The sequence below is a fragment of the Myotis yumanensis genome, unplaced genomic scaffold (assembly GCF_028538775.1).
Source record: "Myotis yumanensis isolate MYYU_CA2020_CCGP unplaced genomic scaffold, mMyoYum1.0.hap1 SCAF_1, whole genome shotgun sequence".
NCBI lineage: Eukaryota > Metazoa > Chordata > Mammalia > Chiroptera > Vespertilionidae > Myotis > Myotis yumanensis.
In genome coordinates, this window is record NW_027223752.1 from 28,827,177 (window position 1) to 28,852,693 (window position 25,517).

Here is a 25,517-nt window from a genome sequence, read left to right on the forward strand (position 1 = left end):
TCCTGTTCCTCACACCTCTCGGCCCCTCTCAGCGTATGGTCCGAGCCTCTCAGTGCAAGGGGCAAGATAATGTTCCAAGCCACACTCAGCTTAAGGTGCGATGGCTACTCTGAACTTGGGTCCACCTGGAATGAAGAAGGAGAGCAAAATCCACAGGAAACAGAGGGAAATTATCCAGGAGTGAGGCAAGATACAAAGAAGCTAGGAAAAGCTCTCGACAAGTGAAATGAGTAAGTAGGAGCGGACGTCACAGGTCGATAAGCCACTAGATCCTCTCATCAGAGCCCCCAACTCCAGGCATAACCAAAGGGAAGACAGCTATGGCAGGAAACTCCTGTAGTGGCCGCAGAAGTCAACAACAAGGCCTTGCTAAAACCAAATCAATCTAAAATGGAGGAAAAATTGGCCAGAGAAAGGCCCCAAAGCTCATTATATAATCACTAGAGGCCCGGTGCACAAATTTGTACACGGATGGGGTCTCTCTGGGTGGCCTGCAGGGATTGGGCCAAAACCCGCAGTCCAACGCGCCCTGCAGCTCCTACCTGCTGCTCCCGCTCATCCCGGCCCCACTGTGCCTGTCACAAGCTCACGCCCATTCAGTCCTGATCTGGAGAGGCTCCCGCTGCCACAGCAGTGCTCCCCAGCCATAGGCCCTGCGTCTGGTGCCCTCCCAAGAGGAGTGGCCTGTGGGATCAGCTGAAACCAGCTCTCTGACATCCCCCAAGGGGTTCTGGATTGCAAGAGGGTGCAGGCCAGGCTGAGGGACCCCATCGATGCATGATGAGGCCAGGAGGGACAGCGGGAGGGCTCCAGGGCATGTCTGGCCCATCTTGCTCAGTCCCAATGGGCTGGACCCCAGCAGCAAGCTAACCTACCGGTCAGAGCATCTGCCCCCTGGTGGTCAGTGCATGTCACAGTGAGCGGTTGAGCAGCCTTAGCATATCATTAGCATATTATGCTTTGATTGGTTGTTCGGTTGTTCTGCCATTCGGTCTATTTGCATTTTATTAAATAGGACTAGAGGCCCATTGCATGAAGAGATTCGTGCAATAGGCCTTCCTTCCCCTGGCTGCCGGCACTGGTTTTCCTCCGGCACCTGGGACCCAGGCCTTTGATCCAGCTGCAGCGAGGCGAGGCTTGGCTTCTCCGCTCAGGCTGCAGCAAGGCTTGGCAGCAGAGAAGCCAAGCCTCTTCAGTCTTCAGTCTTCGCTCTGGTGCCTGCATATGCAAATTAACTGCCATCTTTGTTGGGTTAATTTGCATACGCATCTGATTGGCTGGTGGGTGTAGCGGAGTGACACCAATTTGCATGTTTCTCTTTTATTAGTGTAGATTATAATGACACCACAGGTAGAGGGGGACTGAGAAGGACAAACATCAGGGCACTTTCGGAACAGGTCATATTAGGAACAAGACCCCACTACCCCCCCCACCAAAAGGCGGAGTCATAATTTGGCATCACAAAGTTCAGAAACAACCTGACCCTTGGAAACATAAACTCTGAAAAACTGACTGACCCAGTGAGCCTGCATCCACTCCGATGTGTACTTTCACTTCTTTCGCCATGTTTAGGGGAGCAGCAGATGGCAGCAGCTGTCCCAGGCTCATCCTGATCCTGCTTCCAGGAACCCATGTCCTAGCCTCTTTTTCTACCTAAAGAAAACTTCTTTCGCTCTCACTTGGACTTGTTCTTGAATTCTTTCCTGAGCAAGTCAAGAACCTGAAGGTCCCGGACCCTGCCAGGACAACCCGGTGAACAAGAGGACTGGGAGCAAAAAAACCCACCTGAAACACAAGAGCTGGTTGAGCTACACCACTACTTTCATGGGGACTCAGTGCTTTAGGGAAATCAGTTCCAGATTATTATCAGCAGCTGGGAGCTTGTTAGTCATGCACATTCCTGTCACCTCCACAGACCTGCTGCAGCAGTCACTGTGGGAGTTCTGTGATCTGTGTGTCAACAAGCCCTCCAGGTACTTCTGATAGTGCTCAAGTATGAGGCCCACTGGCTCAGCTAGACTAGTCTAGTTTTTCGATAGCGAACCCCCACTCAAAGGCAGCCAGGAGAGGTGGGGGGCAGGGGACTGGGGCTCACCCTGGGAGGTTGCCATTCTTTCCAACTGTTTCTACAGGAATTAGGAATTAGAAGCATATTATGTATGGTTTCTGAATCGGTCTCTAGTTGAGCTGTCTCTCCTCAGACAGAGTTAAACAGTACCAGTCCACTCCACCACCCAAACCAAGGGACTCAGTGTCCCACAAGAAGGGCAGGAATGAAATACGTGCTCTGCTCTGTGCATGAGTGCCTCTTATAGGAATACAGATGCTATATCTGGGCATGTATAGCTCCAACAAGTTAAGCCTGCTGGGTGAGGGCCATACTCCTATGAGAAAATGTGATCTTCCCTGAAAGGCCTGTTCATTCCTGGTATCATTCCCCAGAGGAAGTACCAGTCCCTGAGGGGGAGGGCTTTAGGAAGGCAGAAAGGACTCATCATCACTCTGAGTCTCTCCTTGTCAAGAGTAGTTTTTTCAAACTGTGGCCCAGGGACCACTGACATTAGAAGTCCTCAGAGCTCAAACGTGCAGACACGTGGGCTCTGCCCTGGGCCTACTCTAGCTGAATCTCCTGGAACGGCGCTAGAAATCTACATTTTAACAAAAACCAACCAAACAAACAAAACCTGGACATAAAGGGCCTTGGGAATACTGAAGATCAATGGCCAGGCCCAGGTCTCAGGTGTGGGGTTAGCATGGAGGCAGCAGGGGTGGGAAGGGATTTCAAGACTGTGAGAATGACCCGTAACATACCTACGTTAGAGGTTCTCGACCCTGCTGCAAACCAGAATAGCCTAGAATGCTTAATAATAGCAGATTTCCAGGGACAGACCCAGAAATTCAAATTCTGGATTTGAATATCCAGGAGAGAGGCATGGAAATCTTTGCATGCATTCAATCAATCACCCCAGGGAATTCTATCATTAGGCAAATCTGGGGAACACTGATCCTGGGTCCTATCTCTGCGTTCTGTTTACTCTGTGTTCATTTCCCTTTTCTCCTTCTTGTAGTAAACCCTTGTGTGGTTTACTGGGGTGGGGGGGAGGGGGGGAGGGGATTTTTAGAGAGAGAGAGAGAGAGAGAAAAGGAGAGGGAGAGACAGAGAGAGACAGACTGAGAGAGAGAGAGAGAGAGAGAGAGAAACATCAATTTGTTGTTCCACTTATCTATGCATTCATTGGTTGCTGCTTGTATGTGCCCTGACGGAAGATCGAACCCACAACCTTGGCTTATCAAGACGACGTTCTAACCAACTGAGCTACCTGGCCAGGGCTAAACCCTTGTTTTAAAGGGCCAGCATGACATCAGAAAGTTCCAGGGGTTCATAGGTATTTAATTCCCACTCTTAAGCCAAGATCTTCGAGGGGGCACAAAGCGTCCTCCTAGGCCCATGGAAAGCCCGTGAGGGCCCCAAGGGGAGGTGTCCTCGGGGCACACGGTGAGGCTCTGGTTCAGGTGCCCAGCATGGAAGAGTGTTCAGAAGCCCTGGGGGCAAGGCTGGGGAGAGCATGGGAAAGCACTCCCTTTAAGGACATCCTTTAGAGGAGCAGCATTTTTCACAGGCGATTATTATACCATCACCATTGATGGAGAGATTAGAGGGAGCCCTGGTAAAGCCAGACCTAGAGGCACAAAGAGAAGGTAGCTGAAGAGAGGGTTTTTCTTCACCCCATTTCCACTGCTGGTACACATCACAAGACCTTCCCTACCCCAACTCTGTAGGACCCTCAGAGGATCTGGTTCCAGCCCCACCTTCCCACATTGCCAAACTCAGAAGGTTGGGGGGGAGAGGGGGGAGCCTATTTTACTAGAAGAGGAGGCAGCTTATTCTTTTTGTGTTAGTTTGGCAACATCAAGCACAAACCCTCTTCTGCACCTCCTCCCTCTAAGTGGGCTGCCAGATATAAGAAAAAAAAAAAAAAACAAAAAACCACATACCTGGTTATATTTGAATTTCAGAAAAATGAATCACTTTTTAGCATAAATATACCTCAAATATCACATAGGCCATGTTTTTTTCCCCCCATTGCTTTTTTTCAGAGAGAGTGGAAGGAAGGGAGAGAAGGAAGGAAGGAGGAAGAGAGGAAGGGAGGGAGGGAGGGAGGGGGAGAGAGAGGAACATCAGTGTGAGAGAGACACATCGACTGGTTACCTCCTGCACGTGCCTGACGGGGAGTGGGAGCAAACTGGCAACCCAGGTACGCGTTTAATGGCCCTTATTTTATCTCAAAAAACTACCTATAAGGGTGTGGCCAGACCCTATAGGAACATTCCTCTGAAGCCTTCACTGCGCTTCAGCTCTGGGCAGCGGACTCAGCAGCTTTTGTTCCCACTCAGAGAACTCCAATGAGAAGCAAATGTTATCAATAGCCATCCCCTACCCAGGCAGCCTGGAGATGGAGTCACCGCTAAGGCAGAAGCGGGGGCAGGAGCATGGGGGACAGTGCAGGGCTCACCCTGGAAGGCGGCCATTCTTTCCAAAGAGAGTTTAAGGAATGGGGCTCAATCCCCAATGGGGGGGGGAGGGGCATGTAGGAAGCAGCTGATCAATGATTCTCTCATCATTAATGTTTTTAACTCCCCCTCTCCTTTCCTCTCTGAAATCAATAAAAATATATTTAAAAGAAAGAAAAGAAAAGGGCCCTGCCAGCATTGCTCAGTGGTTGAGCGTCGACCCATGCATCAAGAGGTCTCGGGTTTGATTCCCAGTCAGGGCACATGCCTGGGTTTCAAGGCTTGATCCCCAGCGGTTTGGGGGCAAGGAGCGTGCAGGAGGCAGTCAATTGATGTTTCTCTCTCTCTCTCTCTCTCTCTCTCTCTCTCTCTCTCCCTTCTTCTCTCTTTAAAATCAATAAAAACATATTAAAAAAAAAAAGAAATGTGGGAGGGGGGAGTAGGGGGGATTAGAAAGACAAAAGATGGGTGGAGGTGGTACACTCAGTAACTGACACCAAAATTCAGACCTCCCGTTCTTTATGCGCAACTCTGAACTCACCGGACCAGCATTCAAGGCTCTTACTCCGAGGCATGCCCACCCATGTCCTGCAAATGTGTCTGTGAAATGCTATCATCTGCTAGAACCCCAGCCATGTGCTGAATTTATAGGGGTTTGTTTTTGTTTTTGTTTTTTAATTTGGAGCAAAGATAGTGGGAGAAGAAAGCAGAGATTCTCTGGTGAACTGCCTTTACATGACCTGCAAACCTTAAAGAGACACACTGAGGCTGCGACCCCATCATCCCCAAATCCCACAGATAGCTGGCCAATAGGATGGTCCTGCTTCCCAAGCCCTCAAACTCTAGATCCACACCCTAGAACAGCGGTTCTCAACCTGTGGGTCGAGACCCATTTGGGGTCGAACGACCCTTTCACAGGGGTCGCCAAAGACCATCGGAAAACACATATATAATTACATATTGTTTTTGTGATTAATCACTATGCTTTAATCATGTTCAATTTGTAACAATGAAAATACATCCTGCATATCAGATATTTACATTACGATTCATACAGTAGCAACATTACAGTGATGAAGTAGCCACGAAAATAATTTTATGGTTGGGGGTCACCACAACATGAGGAACTGTATTAAAGGGTCGTGGCATTAGGAAGGTTGAGAACCACTGCCCTAGAAGAAAGCAACCCCCGTGTTAACTGGTCTGGAGAATTCAATCTGAGGAAGAACACACTCCCCAGGATACACCCAAGGCCACCTGGGCAGTGGGCTAAGAAAGGAGCCCTGTTCTGTCTCCGAGAGGCTGGGTTCTGCATGAGGAGGCAAGACGCCATTGGTTAGAAAGACGGGCTCGGGCCTCAGACGGACAGAAGGGTATATCCAAGCTCTATTGCTTGCTAGCTGTCCACTGGTGGGCCAGGAACGAAACCAGGGCCTCGGTTTCCTCGGGTATAAAATGGAATAGAGTTAAGGACCTGTGTCATGGGTTTGCTTCAAAGATTAAAAGAGATAGTGCATGTAAAGCCCTTCACATGGTGCCTAACACACAGTAATGGGCTCAACAAGTTTTTTTCTTGTGTTTACACTTAAGAATTATTTCCTTGTTTGGCAAAGAGGCTTGTCTCCACGTCCAATTCTCTCCCATGGAAATTAGGCTTGTGGTTCTCTGAGCTGAGTGCCGACATCCAGGTACCCCCAGGCCTTTGAGGAAAATGTTAATAAATCCTACCCACATCCAACAGAGTCCAATGCTTCGGAGACTCAGAAGTGAATTGCTTTGCCCATCAATACACATGAGCCAGCTTATCACTGTGGATGCATGCAGAGATATCCTAAGACCTGAGAAGCTTGGAGAGAATGAGGCCTGGAGACCCGAGACCTTGAAGACTAATCTAGTTACCTAGAGCTATTCCAGATGAGAGGTCACTGAACTACGTGTGTGCCAGAAACACTTAGGCGTGCCTCTCTACCCAGAAATGATGCCACCTCTTATCAATGCTTTATCAGATAAACACTTTGAGATAAAGGGCATTGATAAGCCTAACATGAAACCATGGCACAATTTTAGGAAGGACCATAGGCAATTACTAGTATGTAACAAGCATCAAGCAGGCAGGAGCTGGAGTTAGGCAAACCTGTATCTGAATCCTGGCACCTAAAAGCTGTGTGATCTCAAGCTAATTACCGAATTCCTCTGGGTTTCAGTTTCCTCATACGTTAATTGGGGATAGTTATAGTATCTACCTGACATGGGTGTGGGGGAAGTTAAAGAAAAGCATATGTGGAAAATCTTGGCACATCGTAAATGCTATTGTTGCTATAAAACCCAGGGCTTATGAACCTAGAGAGAATCTAAGGTTATAGTTAACTGAGGTTTCCCCAGGAATAAATCATGTTAAACCAATCTCATTTTTTTAAATACCTGTAGAGTTATTGAGCATGTTATACACTTGTTGACTCTTGATTTTAAACTAACTGGTCGATTAAGTGGTCAAATGTAAGACGGAGAGCAGTCCAGTTGGGTGGATCTGTTTAATGGAATGCCATGAGGTTCTGTTCTTACCCTTGTCTGATCTAACATTCTTATTAAAGGTTAGAAAAAAGATGCAGAAAACACCATGATGGGGAGGCAAGCCAATACACCAGCATGAAGATTAAAACTTACCTTACCAAAAGCCAACAAAACGAAATGAAAGAGGCCCTAGCTGGTTTGGCTCAGTGGATAGAGCGTTGGCCTGCGGACTGAAGGGTCCTGAGTTCGACTCAGGTCAAGGGCACTTGCTCAGGTTGCGGGCTCAATCCCCAGTAGGGGGTGTGCAGGAGGCAGCCAATCAATGAGTCTCTCTCATCATTGATGTTTGTATCTCTCTCTCCCTCTCCCTTCCTCTATGAAATTTATAAAAATACATATTTTTAAAAAATAAAATGAAAGAGGATATTGTCTTACATTCAAATAAATACAAAAGGAGTCAATGTTACAAGATGAAGGAAGACTGGTGGAGGAGTGATTCATATGGCAAGACCCATGCATGCATGCATTTATTTATTAAGAGTCATTCATTCACTCAATAACTATAGGAGTATCCACTCCAGGCCAGCACTACAGATGATGAAAAGACATATAAATCTCTGCTCTCAAGGAGATCCTTGTCTAGTGAGAAGACAGACCTGGGAATGGGACAGCACAGCAAGAGAGGAAAGATCACCTAATGCCGCTTTACAGCAGTGATACTGAAATAAGACTCGGAGGATCAGCAGGCATTTGCGGGATAACCTGACACGGGAAGGAATGGTTTTCTAAGTGGACTTTGCAGAACCCACAAAGGCCCTGAGACAGAGCTGACTGTTCTGGTTGACCCTCGACAATTACTTTGCATGCACATTTGGGATCTGGAAAAAGTCAGATGCACGGACACATCAGGCCTCTTGCCTCACATTCCCAGCTCAGGTACACTCCCGGACACATCTGCATCTTACCATAGGTGATGATAAGCAGCTTGAAGTTGAGGTTCTTGAAGAGCCGGATGATGGGATTTAAGTACGAAGTTTCCGGTACTAAGGAATAGCTCAGGGATTGGGCCCTGCTGGGGGGATGTTTAGGCTTCTCCTTGAATACTGAAAGGAAAGAAACAGAGAGATCACTGAACATCCCTGTGGTTACAGCCCAGCAGAGTTACACGCAGACAAGAGCTGGCTCCATCACCCGAGAAGGAGCTAGGACTCAAAAGGAAATATTAATTCTTCAATGAAATCCTTTACAGCTTCCTCTCTTGAAGCTGCTTTTCATTGTCTATGGCTGAGCGTGTGGTCTATTGATTACTTTTTCTTAATGGCCTCTGGATGACTGCAATAATTGGGGCAGAGTTCAAGGATCATGGAGTCCCATAATGTTCGGGGCAGAAATATAATATTGGGGACTAGCTATTAGTTATAAGAAATAAAGTAAGAAATATTAATCATGCTCTGTTTACCATGATTATTTTGTTCTGATTAAAGAAAGCACATTCTGGAATATAATGACCAACATAAACTGATGAACAAGAATAGATTCAGACTATCAAACCTCAGAGCGAAGGCAGGGGAACAGGGCGGACGGGTCGAGGTGTAAGAGATCAACCAAAGGACTTGTATGCATGCATATAAGGATAACCAATGGATACAGACAGTAGGGGGGTGAGGGCATATGCTGGGGGGGGGGGGGTGGGAGCGGCTGGGGAGAGGTCAATTGGGGGAAAAGGAGACATATATAATACTTTAAATAATAAATAATTTAAATTTAAAACAAACAAAAGAAAGAAAGAAAGCACATTCTAACCTGGCTGGGAGTTGTACGCCCTGGGACATGGGGGCTAACATTGGAATGCAGTCCATCCTCCTGCCCCGAGAACTGCCCATCATTATGGAAAGATTTACAACCTTGTGGCTGATTGCTTACACCTGCTCTTTACAACCTCCAGCCCCTATTACCTGTAATCCCCGGGGTGCCCGGAGGCACCCACCCTCTGAGATACCCCCTCCCCAGCCCACATGACTTATAACCTGCAATTATTATGACATGCCTACTTTCCCACATAATCTTTGTCCTTCTACCCAATATAAGCAGCTGGCTTATGGGGAGAGGCAGAGCAGATTTTTGTGGATGACCTGCTGCTCTCCCATTCTGTCGGCATTACTGGTATAAACGCTCATATATGATTCAACCCTGTCTCTGCTTAATTGGCTCAAGAGGTGACAAACAGCCCGGACCCCTTGGTTGTCCAGTTACAATAAAAGCCAGGAAAAAAACACACTGCCGAGCACTGAGAAACACACAATAGAAACACATGGATAGAAAGGACATGAGAGCTGAGGCTTTAGGATTAGTGAGCCCAGTTCATGGCCTAGCACCCGAGCTCCTGCTGAGGGGGAGGAGACTGTGTTGCCTGTGCCTAGCATATAGCCTGGCACAGGACAGTCAATACACATTCCTAAGTGGAAGCATCTTCTAGTAGAAAAACCTGGAGTCCAATCCTAGTTTTTAAAAATCTGAATCAGACATCTTCCTCACAGAGCCTTGCGCCTTGAGCAAGCATGTCAAACTCCCGGCCCACGGGCTGCACGTGGCCTACAACGAATATTTTTGCAGCCCAGCCAATATAACGGTATGTAAGAAACATTTTAATAAAAATTTCATAACTTAACTTTTACAAATCCTGTTATACATAATTATCAATAACAAACAATTCAACGTTCGCTAATCACTGATTACTATAATTGTGTTGCATTCATTTCCCTCAAGTGCCTTATGCGCAAGCGCATCATTTCTCTCCACTAATACTAGCAGCAAATATTTTAGCAGCCGATTGCCACGGCATTAGTCTTGTACTGACCTGTTTTGTATGCGCAACAGGAAATATTTCACTTCCGGAGAACAAGAAAAATAGGTTTATGTGCGTTACACTTATTAATTTGTGCAGTTATTCAGTGTCTGGTAAGTTAGTGTTCAAGAAAAAATATTAATTTTTATTAAAATATCCTATTATTTTTGTGTTAACAATGACTCATTTATTTCAGCCCTTTGTATTCAGCATGTCTCTATCAAAATAAACCTACATTTCTATGAAAATTGAAGCTTTTGTTTTTTTGCGGCCCACGTAAACATAAGCCTTATTTGGCCCTTGCGAGCCTTTGAGTTTGACATGCGTGGCCTAGAGGATTAACACAGCCTCCTATGGGAGTGGCTACTCTGACGTGAAGGACTGGGGCGGGGCAATGGGGAAACCATTCCTTTATATTCTATTTTCAGTACAACTGGCACACTCTGTTTAACTGCATTGGCCGCTATTCAGTTCTCTGGAGAGCAGGTCAGTTTAACCAGTTTTTTTTTGGCTGAACTGGTTCCCCAATTGGGTCCAAGCAGGCACCATGTGGCCTCCCCCTTACTCATTCCTATTCCAGTTAAAGGAAGCTCTGGAAATGTGGTTTAATGTCTTGAAGAGCAAAGTCTCCCCCTCCCCTAACCCTGCCCTTTCAGAAAACCCTCCAGCCCTGACTACAGAACCCTGCTTCTTTCCTCCTTTTTTATAAAAAAGGTTTTTATTTTTAATCTTTATTGTTGAGAGTATTACAGATGTCCCCATTCCCCCCTGCCCCCAGTCCACCCCCCACCCCAGTTCCTCCCCACCCCATTCCTTCACCACCCTACTGCCCATGGGGGCAATGCATACAAGCACATAAATTCTTTGGTTGATCTCTTCCCAGTCCCTGCCCTTCCCTTTGAGATTTGTCCGTCTGTTCCCAGTTCCCATGCCTCTGGTTCTAGTCCATTTATCAGTTTATTTTGTCGTTAGGTTCCACATATAACTGAGATCATGTGATATTTGTCTTTCTCTGACTGGCTTATTTCACTTAGCATATCTCCAGAGCCCTGCTTCTTTCTTCTCCAGAAGTAGTCCTGGGTAATTTCCTCCTGGATGACTTCCTGCTGTTGGGAACCTCTCATTCACTTTCTTGGCTGTTTGCCTCCAATCCCTCAGGGTAAAGAAAGAAAGCAAGGCAAGGGATTGATCCCTGCCACAGCAGGTGCTTGCTTCCGATAAGATCTTTCAGTCTGTGCTTGATAATAAAATGCCAAAATGTAGACATGCTCTACCTCCAGGATTTCAGCTGCAAAGAACCAGGCCCTCACCTGCCACAAACACAAGATTCTGGAGCTGGGAACATTCCATTTTGAAACTTAAGTCTGGCTGAGTAAGAGGATCCCTGGCTGGATTGCTCTTTCCTGCTCTCACAGTCTACACCTTCTACCTTCCCAGGAACACCGCGTCCTCTGTCCGAGGCATCCTGCCTGCTCTTAGAGGCCTACAGGCAGCTCTTTCTCAGTGTGGACCCAGGGAGGGAATGACAAGGTGAGAACAGTTGAATGAAGTAGATGATTATAAAACTGACTCTGGAGGTGAGGCCAGAAGGAAGGAATGAAAAGAAACCTTTAACATGAGTGAGTGAAACTTTCAGATATTAGGAAGAAAACTGGTTAACCTTTAGACGGGTGACTAACTGAAAATGAAAACCTTTACTCTGCTGTTTCTGAATTTATCACTGCCCATATAGTATCACTCAGATTATAAAAAAGGATATAAAATTATATTATCCATCAGTTGTATGGTGATGAATGGTATCTAGACTTGCGCTGATGATCACTTTAGAGTGTATACAGATGTCAAATTAGAATACTGTACACATGAAACATAATAAAAGAATTTTTAAAATTATAGTGACCAAATATCTCAGTGATTAAATATACCTTTATATAAAATAAATAATAGCTATCTGAGGTTGGGATTAACTTGTTCAAGGCTAAATTAATGGTCATGCTTTTGTATTTTCTAGATTTTTTCATAATGAGAAAATATTACTCTTATAATCTTTTTAAAGAAAAACATTAAAATTGTGGTACCCAGGTATTCTCAGGTGAATCTATGAGATTATTAGTGTATATGGGTTAATTCTGTTTTGTTTAGTTCCAGAAATTTAGAGTTTAGCCTTACACAAGTTTAGGCTTAAATCCGATCTCTGCCACTTAAGGACTACTGAATCTTGAATAATTTATTCAACTCCCCTAAGTCTTCCTTTTTGTTAAATGGGACTTATAATGGTACCTTCACTCATAGGGTTGCTGAGGCTTAGGTGAGATCGAGCATGAACAGCACAATGCCTGTGCTATCATAAGTGCTCATGGGGTTTCACCAAGGGGATCAGCAGCCTGACCATTAATTCTTGTGAGGTCATACGGGGAACAGTTTAATTACAATCAAACCACTAGCAAAGTGCACAAGACCAGCTAACACCCTATCGGGGGCAACTGCTTAGGCTAAAGCATTTGAAGACTATCAGAAGCCTGGCCTTCAGTTTCTGTAAGTGTCCACCATGTTCTAGAGCAGTGGTTCTCAACCTTCTGGCCCTTTAAATACAGTTCCTCATGTTGTGACCCAACCATAAAATTATTTTCGTTGCTACTTCATAACTGTAATGTTGCTACTGTTATGAATCGTAATGTAAATATCTGATATGCAGGATGGTCTTAGGCGACCCCCGTGAAAAGGTCATTCGACCGCCAAAGGGGTCTCGACCCACAGGTTGAGAACCGCTGTTCTAGAGCCATGTGCACAAGGGTCCCTACCTCCCCACCCCCAGCAGTCTAATGAACTTACCGATGATGACAAGGATGAAAAGCAGGGTGGCAACAGCTGCTATTATGTAGAACATGATGCTGATGTGGTAGGCAAGCTTGTCCTTGTCTTTGGAATTGGGTACCAAAACAGGAGGGACCAAGAACCCAATCGCAATTCCAACCTATAGAAGACAGAGAGAGTCAATTTTAGTTACCAATGTCCAAGAGGTGATGGCACAAATTTAAAAAGATTCCTAATAACAAACACAATCCCAGCCCAGCTGGTGTGGCTCAGTGGTTGAGCATTGATCTATGAACCAGGAGGTCACAGATGGATTCCAGGTCAGGGCACAGGCCCGGGTTGCAGGCTCAATCCCCAGTGTGCGTATGCAGGAGGCAACCAATCAATGATTCTCTCTCATCATTGATGTTTCTATCTCTCTCTTCCTCTCTGAAATCAATAAAAATGTATTTTTTTTAAAAAAAAGAAAGAAAAAGAAACACAATCCTAGTATTTCTTAAAAATTAAACAGGGACATTTCCTCCTCAAGCTATCAGAGAGAGCTTTCTTTTTATTGACACCTCAATGCACAAACACCCCTGACCACCCTCACCATCAATACCTATTGAAAAAAATTAAAGTTGGGACCCTGGCTGGCGTGGCTCAGTTGTTTGGGCGTCACCCTGTGCATCAAAGAGTAGCTGGTCCAATTCCTTGGTCAGGGCACATGCCCAGGTTGTGGGCTCAATCCCTGGTAGGGGTGTGCAGGAGGCAGCTGATCAATGTTTCCCTCTCACATCAATGTTTCTCTCTCTCTCTCTCTCTAAAAAATCAATTTTAAAAATAAAAATCATAGTTGGTGTTTTCAACACAGTATGGCTCTCCTGCAGCTGCACACTAATGAACAATGGTCCCTATACTCGTCTCCATGGTACAGTAAAACAATGTTGACTTTTTTGTGTGTCATTTAAATTCTTGATTTCACTGACTGTTAACCAGAAGCTCAGAGACCAGCTTGGGGAAAGTTGAAAACTTCTACACCCTATAACTCCAACAGCTTGCATTCAGTAAGACTCAGAAGCCTAAAGTTATTACCACATTTACAAACATGAAAGCTTAAGTTCATTGTGTAAATAATTTAGCAATGGACAAGGCATCTGTAGTATAAAGTCATATGCAATTGCATGCATCTATACACACAGGATATGGGCAAACTGACTATGAACAAACACACACGCACACACATACACACACACATCAACAAGTTAAAGCAGTGGTCGCCAACTGGTGGTCTGTGGACCACTAGTGGTCCGTGAGGTCCGAAAGATTGGCGACCGCTGAGTTAAAGCATCTCATATTTGCCTTGGAGTTCAAACTCTATTTAACCTGACAGATAATATGACTTGGATATGTTTCCAAGGTCAGAAATGCCTTGATTCTGGAGTAACTAGCTGTGACTCAACTCCCAAAACCCTTCTGCCACATGTCATAACAAAGCAGAAAATGAAAAACAGCCCGAGAACACAGGCAAGCTTCAAGTTCCAAGACTGAAGGAAGATAAGTCCATTGTCTTCAGGTTCCACTTTTTCTTTATTTTATTTGAAACTGTAGGTAAGGAAGCAATTTGCTTTCATTCCACACTATAATGCCATTCATCAGGTGCCAATCTGCTGACCATCTTGATTGGTTTTCCAGCCTGTCAATTATAGCCACTCAGGATGGTCACTGATGGTTCCCGGCTCTGGAACATTCACAAGTCATCATCTACAGGCCCAGTGTAGGGTTCTTCCACTGTATGCCAATCTATAGTCAATAAGTCAAGCATCTTTAAAGCACCTACTATGTGAAAAGCATTCTGGTAGGTATTTTGGGAGGTACCAAGATGTATGTGGAGGGATGGGGGTGTGAAATAAAGATTAAAAGATAACACAAACAGTGACACTTGTGTGTTGAAATTATAGAATGTTATCGTTAAGAAGTTCCTTTGTCATCCTTTATTACAGCAATTTTCAACCGGTGTGCTGCAAGAATTTTTAAAACAGGCAATACCTGACTATTTAGTCAGGGGCACTGACCTCTTTTCCCTTAGACTGTCAAAGAAAAAAATGACAACAGACAACACAACAATAGGCGTTCGGCGTGAATGCCCTGTCTTGAATCATAAATACATAAGTCATATAACAGAGTTGCATATTATTGGTCATATCTATAACAAGGTTGGGTCTGATTAATTCTTGGTACTAAAAATCCTTACATACAAGTATAGTATTGACATTTGATTTTTTTAAAAAGTCACTTTGGAGCAAAAAGGGTAGGTAATTCCTATTATTATTATAAATCAATCAAAAGTACACCTATTTTTGGTCATAGTGGCAAAAAATATTTTTGGTATGCTGCAGAATTTTAGTAATTAGTTTATGTGTGCCATGAGATGAAAAAAAGTTGAAAATCACTGCTCTATTGCAACCTAATTATTAGAGGGCCAAATGGAGGCTAAGTGAGGTTAATTAAGCTCAAGAGGTTAAGTGATTTGTACAGGGTCACACAGAGTTCTAGCAGATCTCTCAGCTTCTAGGAATTGGCTCCCTGTTACTGAGGTCAAAAATGTCCCATTGGGTCAGCAGCTTTCCCTGCGGCAGACCTTCAGCTTAAAGACTTACTTTAAACTTGATCTCCCAATGACCTACTCTGAGGCTCACGCCTATGTCATTCATTTTAAAATATGTGTTTATTGGTTTGAGAGAGAGAGAAAAGAGAGAGAGAGAGAGAGAGAGAGAGAGAGAGAGGAATAGAGAGATAGACACATCATGGATCGACTGCCTCCTGCATGTCCCCCACTGAGGATCAAGCCCACAACCCTGGGCATGTGCCCTGACTAGGAATAGAACCGTAACCTCCTGGTTCCTAGGTCGATGCTCAACCACTGAATCAAACCGACAGAGCATCCCATGTCATTCATTTTAAAATGAACCCCACACCTTTCTTCCTTTCCACCTCAACATTCCTCAGAGACAGCCGAAACCGGTTTGGCTCAGTGGGTAGAGCATCGGCCTGCAGACTGAAAGGTCCCAGGTTCGATTCCGGTCAAGGGCATGTACCTTGGTTGAGGGCACATCCCCAGTAGGAGGTGTGCAGGAGGCAGCTGGTCGATGTTTCTCTCTCATCGATGTTTCTAACTCTCTATCTCTCTCCCTTCCTCTCTGTAAAAAATCAATAAAATATATTTTAAAAAAAAAAACACATTCCTCAGAGACATACAGTGGTTAAGGGGTCAGGCCTTAGGGCAGCAGTTCTCAACCTGTGGGTCGAGACCCCTTTGGCGGTCAAATGACCCTTTCACGGGGGTCGCCTAAGACCATCCTGCATATCAGATATTTACATTACGATTCATAACAGTAGCAACATTACAGTTATGAAGTAGCAACGAAAATAATTTTATGGTTGGGTCACAACATGAGGAACTGTATTTAAAGGGCCAGAAGGTTGAGAACCACTGCCTTAGGGTCAGAAGGCTCTCAGCTGAGCCTGTTTCCTTATCTACAAAAGGAAGATAACACTATCCAGTTACACCATCTAGCTCACTGGGTGTCCTGAGGAAAGAGCTCATGTGAATGGACCTTCCAACAGAAGGCTTGACCCCAGCCAGACAAGGCCCTCACTCCCAGCTGCAAGCCTGGCTCTCCCACCCTGCCCTCTCACACAGCCACGGGGGCCACCGGGACTCATAAGACCAACCATGCTCCCCTGGTTAGCTTCCTCTTCCTCTCCTGGTTCCTTCCCTCTGCTCTTTTCTCTCAGTCACCCTTGACTCTGCCCTCTCCCATCCACTCTGTCCTTGGACCCCCGCTTTGAATCTAACCCCTCTCCCTCAGGCAACTGTGATCTCTCCTCCTGCATGATATATTCAGGTGCACGGTCCTCAGCACTTCACTGACCACAAAGTCCCCGCTCAAGGACCTTCAGAAGCCAGCCCCCTCAGAGGGAGCATGACGTCCAAACCCCTCAACCTGCTGTTCTTGCCTTCCTTCACCTAGTTCCAAGCCACCTTTCCAGGCCCACGTCCGCCTACTTCCTCTATGTCCCGGGTACTTGAGCCTGATGGGATGATCACAATTCCAACCTTTCCATCTTCTAGTCTCTATCTTTATCTGAGCAGTTTCCTTGCAAGGAAAGGTCTCTCTCTTTTAATTTTTGAGAGATCACCTCAAGGTCAGTTTTCCTTGATTATCCTAGCTAGGCGTGATCTCCTTGCCCTAAACATCTCTACTCCTTTGGTTTTCAGCCATTTTTCTGGCATAATCTGGTGCCCGGTAAACAGAACAGGGGCTTCCTCAATCCCTGACTGTTGAATGAATGGGCTAGATCAGAAAAACATCACTTCCCTTCAGATAAGTTGGAACTGAGACCCACAGAAAGACATGGTTGGAAATTTAAATCTAGACAAGGCTCTCAGAGAAAGTTTGCTATTTAAAAAAAACATAATTGAGGATCCATTTTTTAAAAATATGTATTTTGTTGATTTTTTACAGAGAGGAAGGGAGAGGGATAGAGAGTTTGAAACATTGATGAGAGAGAAACATTGATCAGCTGCCTCTTGCACACCTTTTCCAGGGGATGTGCCTGCAACCAAGGTACATGCCCTTGACCGGAATCGAACCTGGGACCCTTCAGTCTGCAGGCCGACACTCTATCCCAGTGATGGTGAACCTTTTGAGCTCGGCGTGTCAGCATTTTGAGAAATCCTAACTTAACTCTGGTGCCGTGTCACATATAGAAATTTTTTGATATTTGCAACCATAGTAAAACAAAGACTTATATTTTTGATATTTACTTTATATATTTAAATGCCATTTAACAAAGAAAAATCAACCAAAAAAATGAGTTCGCGTGTCACCTCTGACACGCGTGTCATAGGTTCACCATCACTGCTCTATCCACTGAGCCAAACCGGTTAGGGCGAGGAACCTTTTAAAATCAGAGACACATGAAAGATAAATTTGGGTTCAATATAGATTTCCACACACTTAAAGCCCATCAATCTATCTGGGCCAGCTTAAAGCACACAGCCCCCACCCCAAGGTTATATTTATATGATGAGAGACTAGATACTTGTACTAGTACGCGTCCTAAAATCTCTATAGTCAATCGCAACGGTCTTGGAAAACAGCCATCCGAAGCTAAGGTTCGCAGAGTACCACAGTTGAGGAAAACTTAAGCCACATAGCCAAATGTAGGAAAATGTTACCATATAAAGGGTCGTTTAAGTCCATGCCAATTTTATGGGCCCTAAAGTGCAGTATGCCTAATGTCCATCCCATACAAAAACGTGCCCACATGGGACTGTGCAGCTCGGCACAGCACAGCCACCAGCAGCAGGGAGGCCCCCGCTGGGTCTCCCAGGACCAGAGCCAGGTGGGGATTATGTGAGACGCTGGGAAGTGACTTCAGCCCTCACTGCCCCACTGTGTCCTGGTGTGGGCATTTAAACACCATAAAGATGGTGCCATTGAGGCACACATACATCATTCTCATCCTCTAAATACCTCTCCCTGTCTCTCCTTGATGTCACTTAGACATCTGCTTGTACCTCAGTGAGTAACTAATCTGAGCAAAACGATGCACAAACAGGGGTTCCAGGGCCCCAAATGTAAGGGACAAGGTTAGCTGAAGGTGCTCTGCAGAAAAGCCACCTTTGGACTGTGGGGGAGGCTCAAGGGCTGTCCTGGAACTGAGCCTGTGGATACCTCAGAAACAAAGAGAATGAGGTGGCTACTAGGGTACTGAGACATCTATGTTGAACTGGCAAACAAGCCCCCAGCCACCTAGGAATGCCAGGCAGCTCCTAAACAAATGCCAGGTTAAGCAATAATATGCATGCAAAGCCTGCTCATATGATGGTAGTTTTGCAATCCCCAAATCCAAGTCCTTGACTTCTTTTGAAAAGGCTAATTCAGAGCTGAGGAAGTAGCAGACCTTTGGGAACCAAACCAATCCCATTGATTTGGGGGGAAATCACTCATGAAAGGGGTTTATGGATTCAAAAGGCTAAGCTTTGGTCTCTAAGAACTTAGGGAGCAGGGTGAGAGCTGGTCAACTCTAAACTTCCTTAGAGTTCCCTCCCCAGTCACAGAGTTTGACTATAACGCTGTGATTATGCTGATGGTTTATGCTACCTTGACACTCTTGGATTTCCTCAGTCTTAGAGGTTAGGGAAATGCAGGAAGCAGCAGCTACTGAAATGAGAATAGCCTGCTACAATGCTTGATTCCCAAGGAAGGTAAGAATAGTAATAACAGCTGCACATTATGCTCACCAGGCCACAGGCACCGTCCTAAGCACTATTCTCTCTCTCTCTCTCTCTTTTTAAAAATATATTTTATTGGTTGTGGTGTTTTTTTTTACGGAGAGGAAGGGAGAGGGATAGAGAGTTAGAAACATAGATGTGAGAGAAACATCGATCAGCTGCCTCTTGCACATCCCCCCACTGGGGATGTGCCCGCAACCCAGGTACATGCCCTTGACCAGAATCGAACCTGGGACCCTTCAGTCCGCAGGCCAACACTCTATCCACTGAGCCAAACCGTTTAGGGCCACACTCTCTCTTTTAATGCCTATTTTTAAATGGAGGAAACTGGCATTTAAGTAGCTTGCCCCAGGTCATAACCGTAAACGATCAGGCTGGACTTCACACTCGGGCCGTTGATACTAGTGTCCGCGCTCGTAGGCTAAACTCTCAGGCCATGGCTATTCTCCAAACTAGAAGGAAGGAAACGAACGCATAATGAGCAGCGTGCTAAACGATTTTGCACATGTTATTCCATTCAATGCCTCACAACAAGCCCCTAAAGTTGGCATCATTCTCTCTGGTTTGGTTTTTTACAGATGAGAAGACATCTGTAATTTGCCCAAGGTCACCCAGCTTCTAATGGCAAACAGGTTCAAACCCATGGCTGTCTGACTCCAAAGCCTTTGAAGAGGGTGGATGCCACCGAAGTCCCCGCCCTCAGACACCTGCAAGTCCTCGTCTCATATACTCGATTCTGTAATTCAAGCACCTCTCCGTATGTCTAGCTACTGGAGGGCGCAATGGTGACAGATGTCTCCAGCCACAGTCTGTTTTTATTTGCCACTTAGTCACTCCCTATGGCAGTGGTCGGCAAACCACGGCTCGAGAGCCACATGCAGCTCTTTGGCCCCTTGAGTGTGGCTCTTCCACAAAATACCACGTGCAGGCGCGCACGTACAGTGCGATTCAAACTTTGTGGCCCATGCACAGAAGTCGGTTTTCAGAAAGGAGATAGACAAAACAAGTATACAAGACGAGTGTGGATGGGAGAGTTGGAAGGGGTTGACCTCAGCCAACGTACCTCAATCAGATTGAGGACATTTTTAGCAAAGACCAGCTTAGGAGTACCCTAATTAAGTTAATAACAATGTACCTACCTATATAGTTTAAGTTTAAAAAATTTGTCTCTCAAAAGAAATTTCAATCGTTGTATTGTTGATATTTGGCTCTGTTGACTAATGAGTTTGCCCACCACTGCCCTATGGGATTTCTGGTTCTGATGTAATGCTTAGTTTTAGGGTTCTTTCCCTGTAGGGTGTTGTCTCTATAATTAGATTGTTAGCACCTTGAGGACAGGGACACTAACATTTCCTTGTGTGACATCTCCCCACATCATGCCCAGCACAATGCCAAGAACAGAAATGTAGCTTGGGAAACGTCTTCTGAATAAAGAGATGACTCTTCGAAGCTCAAACCTGAATCAAATATGTCCAGTCTTTTCTACAGCAAACAAGTTGGCACAGTAGCAGTTTGAAGTATTGTGTGAGTTTACCACCAAAAGAAAGCAGATACAAAGTGGAATAACACAGAGAAAACCTCAACTTTGGGGGTCCTCAAGGTAAGGCCTGGAAGCCATTGCAATAGAGGCTCATCAAATGCCTACTCTCAAACCTACACTCAGTACTTATTGAACACCTACTAAAAAGTAAAGGAGGAGGCAACCGTTGCAAACAAAGAGCTCACTCACATCACCAAGTTTATCTAATATACCTTGATCTTGACCTACAGCCTTGGTTCTGGGTTTCCTCCTCATCTGTGGGGGGGTGCAAGGTAGCTGAAGAGCAGAGGTCCCCTAGGCTGCAAACAGAGAAGATGCTACATTTAGAGGAGGGGTCTGAGTTCTACAAAGAAAAAAAAATTTTTTTTTATTAGGAATGAAAAGGAATGCTGACAAAGGGCTTTATTATTATTATTATTATTATTTTTTTTTTTTTAGCTGAGCCTCACACTTGTGCCTACTTTTAATCATCAACCCAGGAGGCTCCTGGTACACACGCTCCTCCTTTTAAGGTTCAGTGTTCCTCTTGAACTCGACCTCATGGTAATATCTGCAAAGGGTCAGACTATGTCTACACGAGAGCAGATGTGAAACCTCCTCTGCCTGCCCTTTCACCGACAGCACGAGTCCCTGCTGGCTCCACCACTCAAAGGTCCTTCTGATGAAATGCTGAGGGCCAATGACCACAGGCTCGTAGAACTTCCCCTATGACTCAGCCAGAAAAGAGGAAAAATGAGAGGATGTCTTCTGAACCACCAGGCCAGCTAGAGTGGCAAGAGCACAGACGTCATTTTCTCCAAGTTTTTCGTATTTGAAGTAGACAACATGCAAAGCTCCCCGTTCAAATGCTTTGGCACTTCCTACAAACTCTGTCCCAGAAGCCAGCTCACAGCAGCCAACAGACGGGTCCTACTGTCCTGCTCAACTCTGCCCCGCCCCGCCTTTTGACAGATGGTGCCAGGACAGCCCGAACCAGAAAAGGCACTGAGTGTCTGCGATGTCACATGCTGTCATTCATGTGACAATAAATGTCTCTAATCCTCCCAAGTTTTCTTCTAAGTCTGATTGGACTTTCTTGGTAACAGCCCCCCCACTTTCAATTTTCGGAAGCGAAACGCAGACCCAGGCGGCGGGTGACTCGGGGGCAGGCCCTGGAAGAGCTGTTGCTCTCTGGCCTACCATGAGCAGAGAACCAGTTCCTCTTACGTTAGGGCGTGTCTCCAGAGACAGACAGGGTGGGCCCCATGTAGCTGTTTCTTAAGATGCCAACTTCACTAGTTAACTAACCCTGCCTTGTGATCCCAGAGAGAAATGTGGAAAGGAAAAGAAATCTAAACCTTGCACCGGGAAAACTACTCGTCACCCATAACACCAGACCTGGCCCTGCAATTTAGGGACTTCCTCCAGGACCTGCTTACACAAAAACAATGTCCTGCTCTGAAGTCTCCCTCCTCCTCCTCATTCTGAAATCTTCACCATTAGTCACTCCTTGCGTGACCACTTTACAGTCTAATCCAGCGGTTCTCAACCTGTGGGTCGCGACCCCTTAGGGGGTCGAACGACACTTTCACAGGGGTCGCCTAAGACCATCGGAAAACACATATATAACTACATGTTGTTTTTGTGATTAATCACTATGCTTTAAGTATGTTCAATTTGTAACAATGAAATTGGGGGTCACCACAACATGAGGAACCGTATTAAAGGGTCGCGGCATTAGGAAGGTTGAGAACCACTGCTCTGATCTCTCTTCCCTTAAACCTGAACTCAGAGACATTTTCTCCTATTCGCTGTTGCATCCTCAGTTCTTAGAATGTTGCTGGGCACAGAGTAGATGCTTAATAAATATTTGTTTAATAAACAAATAAAGGCTATGGTACATTGGCTCAAAATAAAACCACCCATACCTCTCAAGAACTGACTGCAAAGGTGAGAGTGCGAAGCCTGTAAGTGGATGTGTGGCTACTCCTCCAATGTGGGTCCTTCATGAGACAGTCAGGCCAAAGGGATGATGACAGCCTTTATTCACAGACTCTCATTTGTTCCGCTACCTGCTGTCCCCTGGGGGGGAACCAGGAAAGCTGGCTGGAGAGGATACAATCCAGGACGAGTACAAAAGTTCAAAAAGAGACAAAGACTGGATGGCAAATGGCACCGGAACCTTATTTTCTTTAATCTGCTCTTTATTTTGACATTTTTTCCCTTTGACTCAAACTGGGCTCACTCAGCGCCCTGACTTATCCACCTCCCTCTCTCTTGCTTAATCATTAAGCCCTCAGGACAATGAGGTTTTAGTCAGCACCCAGCTGTCTTAGGAACAAGGTCCTAGGTCTACTGACTATAGAGACAGAGTTTTCAATCAAACTAAAAACAAAATTTTGGTCTCGATTGTGTTTTAGCTCCATACCCAGGAAAGCGAATCCACAGAACAAATCCTTGTGAAGTTGGACAGGACAGAAAACTCCATGGCTGACATCAGGACCAGATGCAATGACCAATGACCCCTACCCCTGGTACCAACCAATCAGTAGAGACCACAACCCTCCTAACTCCTTTAGTCGCCATGATTAACGATTTTTCCCTACACAATCCATCTCTTGAAAGCCATCAGAGAGCCAGGTCTTTGAGCATTACCTACCTGTGACTCCGGCATGGCACCATCTCCTTAATAAATCCTTATTGTCTTGGCTGCAGACTTCTGTTTGTGTCTTATTGAGCTTTGACGCGTGCAGGCAAACAGACCTGTTCAGTCTGGTAACAATGGCCAGGGGCCTGTGTGGGTTATTTGTAAGGGACCGAGAGCTGGCCCAGGGTGGAGGCACCCTAGTACAGGTCGTGGATTTTTGAGGAGGAGCATAGAATTCAGGGCATGCCACTCCTGGGGCAGGTGATATGGTACCTACCCTCTTCCCTGAGGAGAGATTAGAAGAACTCTGGGGAGAGAAAGCGCAACATCTTCACCAGGACTGTCTGAGCCCCGTTTGTTACCTGTGATCACTGCCACTTGTGTGGTACAGCCAGGACCACCGGCCTCTTGGAACACCGCTCCTAGGCCCCGCCCCCTAGCTCCTGATGGCAGGGACTCAATCAGTTCTGTGCTGGGCCACCACCTCCATTTTTTCCTACATGAAGGGAGGAGCCATCCTGGGCACATGTGGACTGAATTGCTGCTTTATGCCAACCCTTGGCAAAGGCTCTTCTTGGAATCAGAACGCTCTGCAGGACTCCCGGAGCCACCGCACGGCTCAGCTCATGGGGATCCGTCCGCAGGGACGCTCTGGAACCCAGCAGCTCTGGGAGAGGCTCCTACCGCCAGAATGACCAGAGCGGGTTGGGAAACAAAGAGCTGACTGTAAAGGTCAGAATGCTGAGCCCTATAAACAAGGGTGTGGTTCCTAACCCAAGGTTGCACTTTACAATTTAGATAGGACATGATCTGTGTATAGGGAAGTCTTCCTTCTTTTTTTAAGGGCACGTAAAAGCTAGCATTACACAGTATTTCTGTTTTCCAGGCACCACATATTCAGCATGGAATCAAAGCCTCAAAACCACCAATATAAGGGAGGCGAAAGAGCCTTAAGAGAGCATGTTGTTTTCTCCATTTCATAGCCGAGTTCAAACCACTTGCTGAAATCATAGAGTTTATCTGTGGCAACATAAACACAGGGATGTCTGATGTTCCCATCCCTAGCCCTGCTCTGTTCCCACAGAACCTTGTTGAGCCACAAGGCACTAAGCAGACACATGCCCCAGAAGGACGTGGTCTGAGACTCGGGAATGATCCAGGCTCTGAGGGGATTGTGTTCGAAAAAGGCTCTGTAATAAATCTGATCCAAAGTAACCTCCCAGGGCGATCTAACCATAAATCCTAACAGGGTAAATAGTCATGCCCAGACCTACAGAAGGCTTATCTTTGCCTTAAGCAAGCCCTGTCCACCTCTTATCAAAGTTCTTTCTGAACAGTGAGTCAGAGACAGTCCAATGAGAGGAGAGGGGTTCTCTGTAAGTCCCTAAACAAACCTCCAGCCAGTGATCTGGCCCCTGAGAACACAGCTCCCTCCAGCCCCCACCCCCACCTCTCCTTCCCCCCTACACACACAGTAGCCTTCAGAGAACCAAATGTCAGCAAGGAGGACTCCTCACCGCACAGATAAAGCAAGGGGTTGTTGAAATGCCAGTCCCAAGGCCAAACAGCAGGCCAGAGGCTGAGACTGTCTCTCGGTGACCGGGACAGTGACCCTGGAGATGCAGGAGGCTGGTGAGGGGTTAGAGGAGGGAAAGTGTCTCCAGAGAACTAGGGATCCCTGATCTTCCCAGGCCCTGGCCCCAGCTCAGCCAGCCCCTACCAGCTGCTGCTCTCCCCTAGAACAGGCTTCCAAGCTTTCGGAAGTGAGGAGGTAGGTGGGGGAATTTTCTCAGGGCAACCAGTTGTGCATAAAAGGGGAGGAAGAGTAGTAAGAAAGTTGGATCAAGATGCATTCTTCTCCCACCTGCACCCCCACCCCAATGAGGTCATGGCAATCACAGAAAATGCTCTGGAATCTTCCTGGTAATCACAGAAAAAGCTCTAGAATCTCTGATAATCATAGAAAGTACTCCGGAATCTTTCTTCAGCAACCTATGCATATAAAAGGCTAAGTGACCATCTGACCATCGGTACGTATGATGCGCACTGACCACTGGGGGCAGATGCTCAACACAGGAGCTGCCAGGCTGCGGTGACTTGGTAATGGCGGTTCTCGGTGATGCACTCTGGAACCAGAGAAGAGGGAGCCCGATTCCTTGCAAGGCCACAGGATTCCACCTTCGGCCATGGGTTATGTTGTTGCTGGGGCACTATCACCCTGAATCTGTTTTACTGCCATGCTGCAGTAATTAGTATTTCTTCTAATTAATTTCCTTTTTTTTTTAATAATGGTGTTTTTTTCCATATATACATATATATATAAATTGAGTTTTTTACAGAGAGGAAGGGAGAGGGATAGAGAGCTAGAAACATCGATGAGAGAGAA

General features: G+C 45.9%; 1 protein-coding gene across 2 annotated transcripts in view; it reads right to left on the reverse strand.

Annotated features, from left to right (window-relative positions):
- FLVCR2 (FLVCR choline and putative heme transporter 2) overlaps nucleotides 1-25,517 on the reverse strand; it is a 60,709-nt gene that overhangs the window by 15,815 nt on the left and 19,377 nt on the right. The window contains exons 1-3 of one of the 2 annotated variants that reach the window (XM_070416358.1): nucleotides 23,144-23,173; nucleotides 12,701-12,842; nucleotides 7,989-8,126 (exon numbers count right to left, since the gene is read on the reverse strand). In XM_070416358.1, coding sequence (XP_070272459.1) covers nucleotides 7,989-8,126; nucleotides 12,701-12,842; nucleotides 23,144-23,158 — 295 coding nt within the window. In that variant the 5' untranslated portion in view covers nucleotides 23,159-23,173. Of the gene's footprint in view, nucleotides 1-7,988; nucleotides 8,127-12,700; nucleotides 12,843-23,143; nucleotides 23,174-25,517 lie in introns of those variants that run through there. The other variant, XM_070416349.1, reaches the window with a different exon arrangement.